Below are 14470 nucleotides of genomic sequence, written 5' to 3'. Positions count from 1 at the left end.
GGGAGAAGACCCTTTTTGCTCAGTCTCCTCGTTTTTAACTCAACCTTTCCCTTCAGGTTCCTGTTGCAGCAGGAAGGCAACAAGGAAGCAGTTGCACCTGCAGCACACACTGCTAACTACAGCCCCATGTCCCGCCCCCATGGTAGCATACCACCAGCACACAGCTGACAGCTCTGCCAAGCCCTTAGCAATCCCCAGTAGGTTTAGCACACACAGGTTTAGAGCACTGTTTCCAACTTATCAGACACACCAGACAAAAAACAATCAGCTACTTGGGAAAGGGGCAATTTGGGTTAACAGCTTCCCAGCACTTTCTGCTGGCATCCCCACCTCCTTACCTTTCTCCTGGCTTTGATCCGCTTGTAGACATAGTCAGGGAAAGGGCTACAGGGCAGGAAGCGCCCAGTCCCCTGGGTCACGTGCAGGTTGCCATCCTCCAGCATGATCTTTCCCTGGCATATGACAACCAGTGGGGCCCCACGCAGCTCCATCCCTTCAAAGATGTTGTATTCAGCTGCCTGCAGCAACCAGGGGGTGATGGTCAGGAGAAACATGAGCACTATCTGCCCTCTGAGGGCTGCTCAGTCCCCAAATCTCGCTGCCAAAACCTCCAGGGCAGGGAGAGCACATCTGTAATGGCCTTGCTAACTCAGAGGCCTCCTGCCCTTCACCAGTCCATCACACTGAGAAACCACCTCAGCTCCTGTATGAACTGCATAGGAACTGGGTGCAGAAACAAAGGAATAAAGCATGCTGACAAAACTGGGAACAATCTGGACTCAGAAGAGTAATCCAGATGAGGAGAAAAGCCCAGTGCAGGCCTGGCACAGGGGGAGAGCAAGGCAGCTGGGTGAGAAAGGTGCTGCAAGCAGAGCCCGGGGCTCAAAGGCATCCTACCCTGCAGTCACAGCTGCACTGCCCAGAACTGGAACTTCATCCCTGCATCTACCAGCAGGGCAGCACCCAGCTCCTTGCAGCAAGATCACTGTGTGTAGCACTTCCCACACCCATTCCCAGCACGAGCAGAGGGCTTACAGACTGGTGGGTTTTTGCCGTGACGATCTTCACTGCATCAGGATCCCAAATGACCAGATCACCATCTGAGCCCACAGCTATTCTTCCTTTCCGCGGGTACAGGTTGAAGATCTTTGCAGCATTAGTGCTCGTCACTGCCACAAACTGGTTTTCATCCATCTTTCCTGTAGCCTGCTCAGACACAAGCAGAACAAAGCACTGTTCTGGCGAAGGGGAGAGGAAGAGCCCAGGTCTGGCATTAGACAGACCAAAAGTTGGAGCTATGTTCACAAATCTTGGCTGTCTGCCCTATGGCAGCTGCTTCTGCTCCAGCTTGTTTCAGCTCACAAAGCCAGAAAGGAGATGTGCTACTGAGCACTCAGCCCTGCTGAGGCTAGGACACAGTGCTGCCCGTCAAGCCTGTCCACCCCTGTTGGGTTGGCTCTTACCACTGCTTTGTCCCAGATGACAGACATCCGTTCCTCGATGCCATTGGTCCCCTCTGGAATTGCTGTGAAGTTGTCTTTTCCAATTGCTTTCTGTGCAGTGCTGAACGTGCAGTGGGCACTTCCCGACACCTGCAGGTCACCACTGGCATGGTGGTAATAAGAACATCCTTAATAAGAGCATCCTGAGCCATTTCATAGTCAGACAGAGGCAGAGACAGGAGGGGTTAGGAAATCATCTGTGTGTGAGCAGCTCCCACCCAGCTCTCTATTACTCTGCACTCCCGTTTCTCTAATTCTTCAGCCTGCAGAACCCCACCAATGCACACAGCCTGAGTAATAAGCAGGACGACTTGGAAATTGTATTGCACTTGGAAAGTTATGACCTTGTTGCTATCACAGAAACACGGTGGGATGACTCCCATAACTGGAATACAACCATTGAGGGGGTACTGGCTCTTCAGAAGGGACGGGCAAGGTAAGAAGGGTGGGGGGGTTACCCTCTGTGTCAAAGAGTGGATAGATTGTGAAGAGCTGTGTGTGAGGAACAGCCATGATCACGTCAAGAGCTTGTACATAAAAATCAAGGATCGGTCCAGTAAAGGTCATCTAGTGGTTGGGGTCTGCTGCAGGCTGCCTGATCAGGGAGAGCCTGTTGATGAGGCCAAACTTCTGGCTGCTCAAGGAACTGCTGGGTGGGATCCCCTGGGAAGCTGTCCTTAAGGGCATGGGTACAGAACAGTGCTGGCAGCTCTTCAAGGACACCCTTTTGAGAACGCAACAGCTCTCCATTCCTCTGCAATAGAAGCTGAGCAGGGGAGGCAGGCGACCATCATGGCTGTGCAAAGACCTGCAGCTTAAACTGAGGGAAATGTACAGGAAGTGGAAGCAGGGTTGTGTAGCCTGGAAGGAATACAGGGCTGTTGTCCATGTGTACAGAGACAGGAAAGCCAAGAAGCAGATAGAGCTGAACTTGGTGACGAATGTGAAAGATAACAAGAAGGGGTTCTACAGGTACATAGGCAGGAGGAGACAGGCCAAGGAAAGTGTTCCCCCTCTGATGAAGGGTAATGGGGAGCTGGTTTCCTTTGTCATAGAAAAAGCTGAGGTACTCAATGAGTGTTTTGCCTCACTCTTCCCAGGTGGTCAGGCTTCTTGTATCTGCCAAAACCCTGAGCCTCCAGGTGAGGGTGTGGGGAGTGGTTTCTTTTCCACTGTAATGATGGAACAAGTCTGAGCCCTCCTCATGAAACTGAACATGGATAAGTCCATGGGACCAGATGATATCCATACTAGGGTTCTGAGAGAGATGGCTGATGTGGTTGCTGAGCCACTCTCCGTCATATTTGAAAAATCCTGGCTATCTGGTGAAGTCCCCAGAGACTGGAAAAAGGGAAACATTACTCCCATTTTTAAGAAAGGGAGAAAGGAAGACCTGGGAAACTACAGGCCTGTGAGCCTCACCTCTGTGCCTGGGAAAATCATGGAGCAGATCCTCCTAGAAGAGCTAATGAGATTCAATAAGACCAAATGCAGGGTGCTGCACTTGGGTCAGGGCAACCCCAGGTATTTATACAAACTGGGGGAAGATCTCCTTGAGAGCAGCCCTGCAGAGAGGGACCTGAGGGTCCTGGTGGATGAGAAGCTGGATATGAGCCAGCAGTGTGTACTTGCAGCCCAGAAGGCCAGCTGTGCTTTGGGCTGCATTAAGAAAGGGGTGGCCAGCAGGGAGATGGAGGTGATTGTCCCCATCTACTTGGCACTTGTGAGGCCTCATCTGGAGTGCTGCGTCCAGGCCTGGGGTCCCCAGTACAGGAAGGACATGGAGCTCCTGGAGGGGGTCCAGAGGAAGACCACTAAGATGGTCAGAGGGCTGCAGCACTTCTCTTATGAGGAAAGGTTGAGGGAACAGGGCTTGTTTAGCTTGGAGAAGAGAAGGCTCTGGGGAGAACTCATTGTGGTATCCTGAAGGGAGGGGGAATGGCTGTTTATATGGGTTGGCAGTGATAGGACAAAGGGGGAATGGTTTTAAACTGAGACAGGGAAGATTTAGGTTAGAGATTAGGATAAAGTTTTTTACACAGAGGGTGGTGATGCACTGGAACAGGTTACCCAGGGAGGTTGTAGGACTCCCCATCCCTGAAGGCATTCAAAGCCAGGCTGGATGTGGCTCTGGGCAGCCTGGTCTGGTGGTTGGCGGCCCTGCATACGGTGGGAGGGTTGAAACTAGATGATCACTAGAGTCCTTTTCAACCCAGGCCATTCTATGATTCATTCTAGGATTCTGTGACCAACAGCCCCTATAGAGGCTGAGTCCCCTGGGCAATGGTGGCAGGAGAGCTCGGCCACACCACACTGCCTGCCTGGGGCACAGCCAGCACCCTGTGCACAGCGAACACAGTTTGGAGTGGGGCATATGCCCTGGGGAACACAGCAGCCTCTGCACCAAGCCAAAAGGTGTACTTCCCTAACAGACTATGACTCACACCAAGCTAGAGGGACAAAACATCCCAGTATGAGTTAGACAAATTATTTCTGGCAGCTTGTTGGGTCTGCTTAGAACAGCCCTTCTGCCATGTGAGGAGGAAGGAGCCCTGCCCTGCCAAGGACTGTCCCCACTGAGACTGCTCCCTGTGTCCTGGCAGCCCTGGCTCCCTCCAGGACAAGCTCACTGTGACTTTGTCCAGAGCCCTCTGTGTGGAGAGGGCCACTGTTAGGATGGGATCCATCCACCCTGATCCAGCAGTGTCAGCAAAGGGCAGGAATGGGCAGAGCCAGCAGCTGCCAGGACAGGACAAGGAGCTGAAAATCAGCTGGGTCTGAGGGGAGCTGGGGACACAGCTGCTGCCAGGTGGAAGGGAGCAGGGCCCAGGCTGGCTCCTGGAACATCTGGGAAGAAAGGGCTTGCAAGTGCTGGACTCCTGGACCCAAACCTCTGATGGCACAGACACAGCAGCTCTGCACAGGGCTAGGAATCAGTCCTAATCCACTGGTAATCTCCATTTTCCTCTGATAATTTCTGCCATATGTCTGACTGACTACAGAGCCAGAGATCCAGCCTGATGACAAAACTCGCTTCCTAATCTCCACTAGCTTTGTCCTGGTGAAACAAACCACACAGCTCAGCTGAAGCCCTGTGGCTGCTTCTCCTGCCAAAGCCTCAAGAAAACAACTGGGAAAAGCACTGGGATAAAACTGTACTGACTGCAGGGCTCAGAGGTGCTCCTGCCTCTCCTCTGAGATCTGGGGCAAATTTGGTAGTGAAGCAGCAGGAAAACATTAAAAATCAAGCTCAGGAGTAGGGCTCACGTTTCACTGCCAGTCACTAACACCTGCATCTACCTCGTGTATTCAGATTAAGCAGAAGCACATGCTGCTCACTGCCCACAGCAAAATCCCAGACAAGATGCACATTCAGACCCTAAATGCATGGGCACCTCTCCTACCAGCCAAAGCAACTCCACACACATCCAGTACTGCCCCTCACTAGGGCAGAACCCCAGCTTATCCCTCTGCTGTTGCACCTATTTCTGACCTGGCATCCCATGCTCATCTCAGAGATGTTTCCAACATTACCTCAAAGTTGTTTCCATTTACAGCCCCCAGCCAACCCTGCCCAGCTCACCCAGAGCAGTACCACACACAGCATTCAGTTACAAACGCAGAGCAGTGAGGCTCGCAGCTCACATGTGGGCACGGCCAGCAAGCGGGCACTGCATCCCTGGCTGTGGTGCGTGCCTTTCCAGTGAGGAGATGGAGGACAGCTCAGAGAGAAAGGTCACCTCAAATTGTTGAAGTGCTTCTATTGTTTTCTCTCCGCTTTCAACAGATCCCTTCCCTCACCCTCTGCCTTTAGGGTGAAAAATCATCTTCTACTGTTCCTGCCAGACATGCACAAGCAGTTACTAAGAGCCTCATACTCCTTGCAGAGTATGTGCAGAACAGAACTACTGTTCACCTGCAGACAAAAAGCCAGAATGGTATTCAGCAGGTGGGTCGCCACCAGCTATGCCACCTGTGCCCCCAGACCTCCTCATGCACAGCCACATCCCAAGCCTCTGCTTCTGCTCTTCCCACAATCACACAGCTTCTGAAGCTTGGTCAATGCTGTCACTGACAATTCCGTGCTGTCTGGCCCTTTCTTCAGGGCATTTAAAGTAGTCTGAGACCACATGCCATAGTGTTTTTCTCATTACTGGCACTATGCCTCCAGTGCCTCCCTTGGCAGCTCATTAAACCTCTGGGGTGAAGTGGTTCACATTGGAATAGCGTCTAGGCCACTTGAATATTCCCTGGCCTCCCCTCTGACTACTCCAGGCCAAAGGTGCTGCCTTCCACTTGCAGTCACTTGGCAGAGCCACCAGACCAGACACAGCCTGCCTGGCTGCTACTGCTCACCTGGCTAGGAGAGAGTTAATATAGTCAGGGGTTGTGGGGTCTGGGCTTAGGGGGGGTGAGACCACGAACGCTGCAGCCTTGGCCCAGTTCTTGCTCCAGTAGTGTGTTCCATCAGTCCCCAGGCTGGCTGTAATGGGCTCACCAAACACCACATTGCCTGGAAAAAAGAGCAGAGAGGAGACAGGTTTGTGACTACAGCAGTCTGATCCTTGTCTGCCTGTTGTGGCCTCTAGAGCAGACAGGAGGGACTGCTGGGTCCATAGCATGTACAGAGACTTCTGCTATCACAGGCACTGTCCCAGTCCTTCAGCTCCAGTCAAAGAGCCTGACGGTGGTGCAGACCTGGAGAGCACATAGTGCTGGGAGACATAGCCACAGACCATAGGGGGCTGATAACACGTTCCCCTGCCCCTGTCAATGCCTGTAACCAAGGGTGGGCCTCTGGGAAGCAAGGCCTCAGAGCCTGGTAGAGCAAAGCTCTTCACTAGCCCTCATGTTAACTATGGGTAGGGGCACAACTCTGCATCCAGGCGTGATGTGCCCATTGCAGCACTGCAGTAGGGAGAGCGCTGTCACAGAGGCTGAGGATGTAACCATCAGCTTCAACCACCTGCATTTAGATGGTATGAGCTTCCCCACAGAAAGCCCTTCACAGAAAGCTTTAGTCTCCAAGAACCTCCCTAACCCATGCCCACACCTCGATGATGCCTGACATGGCCATAGAAGGTAGCTCCAGGCTGTCTGGTGCAGCATCCCTGCAGCCCTTTGCAAATCAGGTAAAACCTCAACCTCCCCTAGAAGAAGCGGTAACTCTGGGCAGCTCAAAGAAGGGGTCTGAACCCAACAGCCAGGGTAACACCAAACCCAGGACTCCAAAGGCAACAGTGTGGATGCACACAGCACCAGCTCACCCTTCTTCCTGGCTTGCGAGATGAGGTCTGCAGCACTTCTGCTCATCACTTTAGTCACATAGAGAGGGCAGTTGGTCTGGCTAGCAATGATGATGGCTCGGAAGACAGCTTCTGCTTCCAGCTGGAAGAGAGAACAGTGTGGCTGCACAGGAGCACAGCAGGTGAAGAGGGCTCACTGTTGGCTGTGCTCCCTCTGGTACCTGGGGAGGCTCCAGGCTCCAGCCTGCAGGCCAGAGCCAAGCAGCACAATGCAGGGCTGCAGAATGGAGCTGAGCCACCACTTTTCCTCTGCCTGGCTCCAGTTCTGATAGCAGCCAGAGGAGCACAGGGCCAGCTGTCCACACCTGGCAGCATGGCTGCAGCCAGCATAGGCAGACACAGCTCTGCCTCTCTAAGCATTTGGTTTAATCAGACATTGCCCTGCTGATGCCTGGAGTGCTGCAGGCTCTGCCCTGGTTGGTCGCTGGGGCCCAGCTATCCTATGAGCTAGCTGATGGGTGTCCCAGCCAGCCTCCCACTGGAGCAGGGTTATCTTTGAACTATGACATCAGCCCCTGCTCTGCCTGAGCTCAGCCCTAGATGTTCTCTGAAAGTTAGCTCTGCAGCTTGGCTTCAGCCTTCAGCCTGAGACAGTTCAAAACAGAAGCCTTAAAAAGACAACGTACCAGCCAGCCGGGGAAAGCAGGCACTGTGCCATTGCTGCCTGCAGCTGGCAGCTGCTCAGTGCTCCCAGCAGCATAGGCCACTGTGCTCAAACACACGAGTGCACCTCACACACTTCTGTGAGCCTGTTTGTAGCTCCTTCCATCACCACAGTGAAAAGTTTTTTTCTTCTGCTTAAGAACTCTTTTGAAAACATACCAGGACACTTACAGACTTGAGTGAGCTTTAACACATGGACATGGACAAACAGCCATCACTGAATACCCTTCAAAATCGATCCAGTCTGGAGCAGCACCATCCAGCACTACTGAATCCCCAGCACCACCTGCTAGAAGAGCATGTCTTTAACGCCCACAGAGGCCACTCCAGGACACAGGAGATCCTTGGACCCTTGGTCACTCTCCCAATGCCTTGCCAACCACCTGCAACCCTTCAGGAGTGTAGCAAATCACTTGCACTCCACTGAATGTTTTCTCAGGTTGAAGGTGTGCTGGAAGAACAACACTTTCTTTTCAAAGGTAACGTTGGCTGGGTTTGGCTGTACAGACTGAACCTAGAGCTTTCCTCCACTGTTCTCAGTTGCCTTAAGTATTAATGGCATTTCAGGATCAAATATTCAATAATGCTTTTTTGGCTTTTGACAAGAAGAACTGTGATGCTGTCTTACAGTAACAGGATGTTCTCAAATCCTGGCACAATACCCTGTAATTGGTTAGCTTGCCAGCTAATGGCAACAGGTCTAAGGCCTTTAAAAAAGGTAAGTGTACATTTACACACAGAGGAACTATGATCTACTGTTTTTTACACTGAGTCTTTTCTCTTTATTGTCGCATACTTCAAAGACAGTAAGCATTGCATTTCACTAGGCTCTGCCATTACCAGTTTCAATATAGTCAACTTCTTACACTGTTAATTTAAGTAAATTGATTTTATTTCTGTGGTCCTTGAAGTATATATCTGTCACTGAACTCCCTACTTGGTTCCGCTGCTGTTTTCTTCTTTCATGTACCACAGAAAGTTAAAAGCAGCTCTCAGAAGGGAGCTATCTCAAGAAAACCAATCTAAAATTAGACACAACTCAGATTAACAGACCAAACAGAAAAATACCATGCAAACTAAAATTAGAAATAATCTAATTAGTGTCTTCACAATGACTTGTAACCAGGAAATTCCCCCTTTCCTCCCCTCCCACTCCTTCCACCAATGGTTTTGTCTGTCTGACTTTGAAACCCACATTAGACCAGAGATTAGGCAGGAAGAGGCTGGAATCTGTCTGTGCTCAGACACATGAGCAGTGACCTTTCAGAGGGTCTAAAACTTGCCTTTCTATTCTCATTGGGCCTCTTACACTCTGGAATCTCATAGAAAATGAATGCTGCCAAACCTGCCCCAAGTGCTGCTACAGCTGTACAGAATTTTTTGTTGATTACTTCACTGCTGAACAACTCAGAAGCCTTCATTTCTGCTAGGAGATTCCAGCTAGGTGGAGAAACACTGGTCAGAAAAGACATCTCATTTTTTCTTGAGCTGGTAACGAACCAGATAGTATTATACTTACACACACATTTAGCCCTGCTTCAGCGCAACCTACTACGGCTCATGGGAAAAGATCTTCCATGCACTACTCTTTGCCTTACCTCCTCAGGTCTGCTCAGCACATGGCCCTCTGGGCCAGTAATTCCCATCTCCAACATCCTGGCCTGTTCCTAGGACACAAAAAGGACAAAGGGATGTTATCAGGCTCTGAACCTGCCCCAACAGACAAGCAGACCCCTCCTGATGGCTGAACAGAGCTGTCACCACACTCTGTATTTAGTGGCCATCAGTGGTGACAACACACCAGGCAAAAAGAAGCAAACAGCCTCAGGACTGCCCTGTGTTACCAAGGAGCCATCCCCTTGCTGACATGAAGTCCCCACAATTGCAGCCCTCCCGCTCCCAACCTCCTGTCCCAGACCCCCCCGTGCCTTGGCTCCCATCCCCAGCAACCAAGAGCTCGAAGAGTAGCTCAGCTGGTTTTCAGCACCACTGGCACCTGCAGAGCAGCGCTCTGGCTCTCACTGCCACATTGGGCTGATACCCAGCACTCACCAACCCACAGCCCTGGGAGAGAAAAACTGTGGCAGTTTCCAAAGAGCAGCCAGCAGAAGGGAGTGATGGCAAGGGAACAGCAGTGACAGGCTGCTGCTGACAGCTCTGACACTCAGACAGGACATACCGGTCCCAGAGCTCTCCCACTGCTCTGGGATAGCAGCTGCAATGAGATGTCTTCTTACCAGGACTGTAGGTTCAGACCTCACTCACCCCACTGACAAAAGCTTTGCAGTAATAAATTCCCCAGTTATCTGGTGGTCCTTTAAAATGATGTTTTCCTGGAAAGTTCTGCCCATTCCAAGTTTCTTTTAATTTTAGGAAGAAAAAGAGCAGCTGGGATCTGCTTTCTTTCATCTGTCAGCCCATCTTTCTAATCCTGCAGGAAACCGTCTACTTAACAAAACTTTGGTGACTGTGGGGTTTTGTTTTTTTTGTTTGTTTGTTTGTTTTTTGGTTTTTTTTTGCTTTAATGTCACAAATATTTTCACTGATCTTGTTTAAAAATAAATAAATAAATAAAATGCAGCATCTGATATCCCTTTAAATTCTCTGCCTTTCTGTTACCTCTAAGAGATGACAATGCTTTCTGTAATAAGAGAATACTCTTCAAAACATTTATCCTCCTGATTCCTTGGGTTATCTGCCACGTTCCTTTGAAATGAATTTTTACCTACTACTGTTCCTCAGAAACAACACACAGAAATACCACCAGGCAGGTCTTCTATGCTGAAGTGCAGCTCAATGTCCCGAAGGACAATGCTGAAGGGTCTCACAAACTCTTTATTGCAGCACCCACCAGATACTTCACAGCTGAGTAAATTTGATATTGCTCCTGAGCAGCAGAGATCACCTTGCAAAAGATGCCCACACAGCTTCAGTGTCATGTTACAAACACCCCACGTCCAGTCAGCCCAGGATAGATTTCCAGTCCCTGCACACCTGAGGAGTAAGCTACCTGTGCAATTATATCCCCGTTTTCAGCATGAACTTGAGCTATGGCACCCAGCTCTCCCAGGCAGCTGAATATCTCATAAAGCTGAAACAGAGACAAGAAGAAATTACCACACAGACAGACACAGTGCCCTGGCTTGCACACGACCATAAGTGTCCTTCACTGCACCCCCAGGATAGCTGTGCAGAAACAGGGGCAGGCAGGACCAAGTATCAGCTGCACACAGAATGGCCTCTGTGGCTGTACTGGCAGTGCCTTCAGGATGCTGCCTGCACCCAGCTGGTGCTCTCTGTCCTCTCCAGCCCATCCCTCTGCTTGCCACCCTCCAACAGGGAGCCCAGACACTGAGCAGCCCCTCAGTGCTTGTGACTGAGCAGCGAGGGGCTGCCAGAGGGTCGCACTTCTCAAGGCAGCAAGGATGAGCAGCGAGCAGCATGCAAGCCCCTGCAAAGTGTCTCAGCTCAGGCTGCGGAGCTATGGCTACACAGCACTGCTGCTGGCTTTCTAGCTAGCACTGCAATCACACACAACCAAAGCCATAAAAGAGCTCCCACCTCAGTGTTTGACATCTGGTACAAGTCCTTGTAGGCCATGTAAACCATGAATGAGTTGACTCCTAGGGGAAGAGCAGAAAGGAGATTGAAGGACAGCAAGCCAAAAGTTTCCCCTCCCCAGGCACACAGGAAGCACCTAGACCTGGTGAAAAGGCACAGAGGTAAAATGGAAGCAGAATCTCTACTTCAGCTTGCGGTCCTGCCACCCATCCACAGTACTCCAACTCCCAGCTCAAGGCCAAGCAAGATCCCATTACACTCATTAGCCAAAGGAGCAGGGACAGCACATCCACCTCTTTCTGCCAGGTCCCCTGCACCCAGCCAGGGGCAAGGAAGAAAGGGCAGCAAACCTTTCTCCTGGACCATGGTGTGCAGCTCCTGCCGGACGCTCTGGCTCCAGCGGGGGATGTCCACATGCAGAGCATAGTCGCAGCAGGCCTTCCCATCTGCCCACTCTCGCCACCTCTCGAATGCCTCCACCAGACTGGACTCGGGGTCCGGCACCACATGGTCCACTGCAGGATGACAGGGGGTGATGAAAAAAGGCCCCTCTGGTCAGATGTCCCAATGTGCACCCTCCATTCTCCTGCAAGCCACAAGACATCTCCGCCACCCCACACTTGTCTCCCCGGCTGCCTCCAGACAGAACCTCATCATCTCCATGACTTCCGCCATCTCCTTCAAGTGTGGTTACTGGGGGGAAATGCACACAGCTTTTACTTAACAGCCTCTGGCAAAGGACCAGGGGCTTTTACAGGCTTCTGCTGAGAAATAAGCTGAGAGCTTCAGGGCCTCACTCCTCCTCACCCCCACTTCCAACTCATTAACACAGCCTCCTCCCATACTGCAACACTAATGCACCTATTATTGCCTACCACACCACCTCAAGCTCCATGATTTTTTAGGCCCAAGGGGGAAAGAGAACTGGCAGGGAGAGGGCGAGAAGCCCAGTCCTTTACTGGAAGGATCAATAATTGCATCCCATCTCCTGCATCCCATGAAAACCTGCAGTGCACATAGCTGTGGCCGTTGCACAGCAGTAGAGCTCACGGTGCTTTCCACAGAAGGATCTCAGAATCTCCTTTCCTTTTTCATTAGCACTGTTTATTTCTGAGCAGCGCAGGATTGCCAGCGCATTGCTCTGCTTCTCTGCTCATTGTCATCTGAGCATCACACTGCCATATATTTATTTAACCAAGCAGAAAAAAATAAGTGTTCTTTTTTTGTTGTTGTTGTTCCTTTTTGCGGTTCTTGGGGGCACCAGAAGCTGCAGATGTTGGAGCACTACAGAACACAGGATCAAATGCCCTGTGCACATTTTCTTTCCCAGCACTAAGGGTGCCACAAATCCATCCTGCTCTTCACAGTCTGCATTAACAGGCATCGCAGAAAAGACAAGCACGTAATCATGGATCTTTAAAACAAAGAAGACTGAAAAGCAAGCAGGAAAAAAAAAAAAAAAAAACAACAAAAAAACACAACTGGGCAACATTCCAAAAGTGAAGGAAAAACAAAAAATTCTTAAGACTGAGGAGTTTCACTTGGATTGGGGTTTTATTGCAAATGCCTTCCCCAGCTCGGAATAGGAGCATGTCCAAAATGCACCGCAAAGAAGTGCCTGACTGGGGACACCGGTGGGGAATAACCAGAGCTGGCTCACATTTGCACAGCTATCTTGACATATAACCCCTAACCCCCAGGGTCTGCACTCTGGTGAGTTTGTCTCTCACTGCTCTGCCTCCCCAAGAGAGCTCAGAAGGAGAACTGCCCCAAGAGGTTTCTGATTTTAATACCCAAACACATGTCCCACCCACTGGTTGGGAAGTCATTTTCAGGGCCCTCTAAAATGAGAAGATCCCAGAGCTCTGCTTCACTCAGACCTGCCCTGCCAGAAGTTACTGGTAGCAAAAGCTAGAGCTGCACACTTGGCTGCACTTTCTGTTCCAGTCTCTTTTCCATTAGAGACGCCAGCAAGGCAGGGAGAAATGTGGGCTGGCCTGACAAGGACAACAAGCATCTTCGACTGAGTCTCTGAAAAACAATCGGTGCCAAGATGGCTCCCTGGTCTCTGCCACTTTGCCTGCACGTTTCTGAGCTCCCAGAGGAACTTCCCTCCCCAGTCCTGTCCCCTATTTTCCCAAGCATCAGATGTGTTTATGTTCCCAACTGTCTCTTCCAGAGGGCAACAATGACAGTGTTGATCATCTTTCTCCTTTCTCCAAAACAGTCCCTAAATCTTCCCTGTTGGTTGTCATCTCTGACCACCTTTGCTACCCTACATAGGAACTCCAGCACAGCCCTCTTTGTACACCCTCTGAAAAAAGATATGTACATCTTCAGAAGCCACAGAAGTCACTATCGAACAGATCCCATGCAGAGTTACAGAACTGAATGCAGCAGTGCTTTAACTCCTCTCAGAAGTACATAAGCCTGCTGGGTATTGTCACACATGGGACCTGCCTGGTGCACTCACTGATCATTGTAGTCCCACCAGCCAGGGCTGCTTTCGTCCCTTGGAAGAAATCATCCACTGCTGTCATCCCCTTGTATGGCATCTGCAGGTGAGTGTGGACGTCAATTCCTCCAGGGATCACCATCTTCCCATTGGCTTCTATGGTTTTGACCCCTCCAGGGACAATGAGATTGTCTCCGATCTGCCTGATGAGACACACATCAAGATGGTGAGCCACACACAAAGGAAAACCAGACACCACATAATGGATCAACAGGTCAGCTGGGAAGCAGACAGGCCAACCCCAGCCTGGCGGCAATGCCCTGCTCCTTCCCTGGAGCCAGAGGTGAGACCACCTCACTGAGCAGCCAACTGTGAGGTTGTCCGGCCTGCCAAAAACTGCAATCTGCATAGTCCTGGGAGGGCTGCCATCTGTCTACCTGCTTTAGTAGTGTCTATTGTGACCCCAGCTGTCTGGGGCAGCTCAGGGTGGCCAGGAGCATGGCCTGATGAACACTCAGATCTCTGCAGTTTGGTGAGAAGCTGCCCAGGTCACCTCATGCCCCTCTGACCAGGAGCCAGGCACCTGCAGGCATTTTCAGCACAGCAGTCTCACCTGCTCAGCCAGGACAAGTGCTCCTCAAGCCCTGACACCAACCCTGCCTCCAGTAAGCCGCACCCCTAATCTCTCCTCACCCCCGTCCTTCTGCCCACCTTAAGTAAGGCTCAAGTCTGAGGCTTACTTACAGAGAAAGATGATTTTCCACCATAATGCCACAGCTGCTCGGTCAGCTCAGGGCTCAAGAGGGTCTGGCAATGCCGCTCTGAGCACAAAACCCTATGGGCAAAGGATAGACCCTCTCTCCAGGACCCTCCTTCTCACCTGCTGCCCTCACTCATCCCAGAGGATGCTACCAGCAGGCCCATGCAGTAGTGAAGGCAAGGCACCCAGGATACCAAAACACCTGAAAAGAACAACCTTAAAA

General features: G+C 51.1%; 1 protein-coding gene across 2 annotated transcripts in view; it reads right to left on the bottom strand.

Moving 5' to 3' along the window:
• Positions 1-14470, bottom strand: part of DPYSL3 (dihydropyrimidinase like 3) — a 32246-nt gene that overhangs the window by 1352 nt on the left and 16424 nt on the right. For both annotated transcript variants that reach the window (XM_015875523.2, XM_015875524.3), the window contains exons 3-12: positions 13506-13690; positions 11383-11547; positions 11033-11094; positions 10482-10562; positions 9070-9138; positions 6770-6890; positions 5859-6015; positions 1464-1605; positions 1036-1206; positions 339-518 (exon numbers count right to left, since the gene is read on the bottom strand). In XM_015875523.2, the coding sequence (XP_015731009.2) occupies positions 339-518; positions 1036-1206; positions 1464-1605; positions 5859-6015; positions 6770-6890; positions 9070-9138; positions 10482-10562; positions 11033-11094; positions 11383-11547; positions 13506-13690 (1333 nt within the window). The remainder of the gene's footprint in view (positions 1-338; positions 519-1035; positions 1207-1463; positions 1606-5858; positions 6016-6769; positions 6891-9069; positions 9139-10481; positions 10563-11032; positions 11095-11382; positions 11548-13505; positions 13691-14470) is intronic.

This window comes from Coturnix japonica, chromosome 18, assembly GCF_054131305.1.
Source record: "Coturnix japonica strain WE chromosome 18, WE-NBRP24, whole genome shotgun sequence".
NCBI classification, from domain to species: domain Eukaryota; kingdom Metazoa; phylum Chordata; class Aves; order Galliformes; family Phasianidae; genus Coturnix; species Coturnix japonica.
Note: the sequence above shows the minus strand (reverse complement) of the source record. Positions and strands in the feature narration are given on the sequence as shown.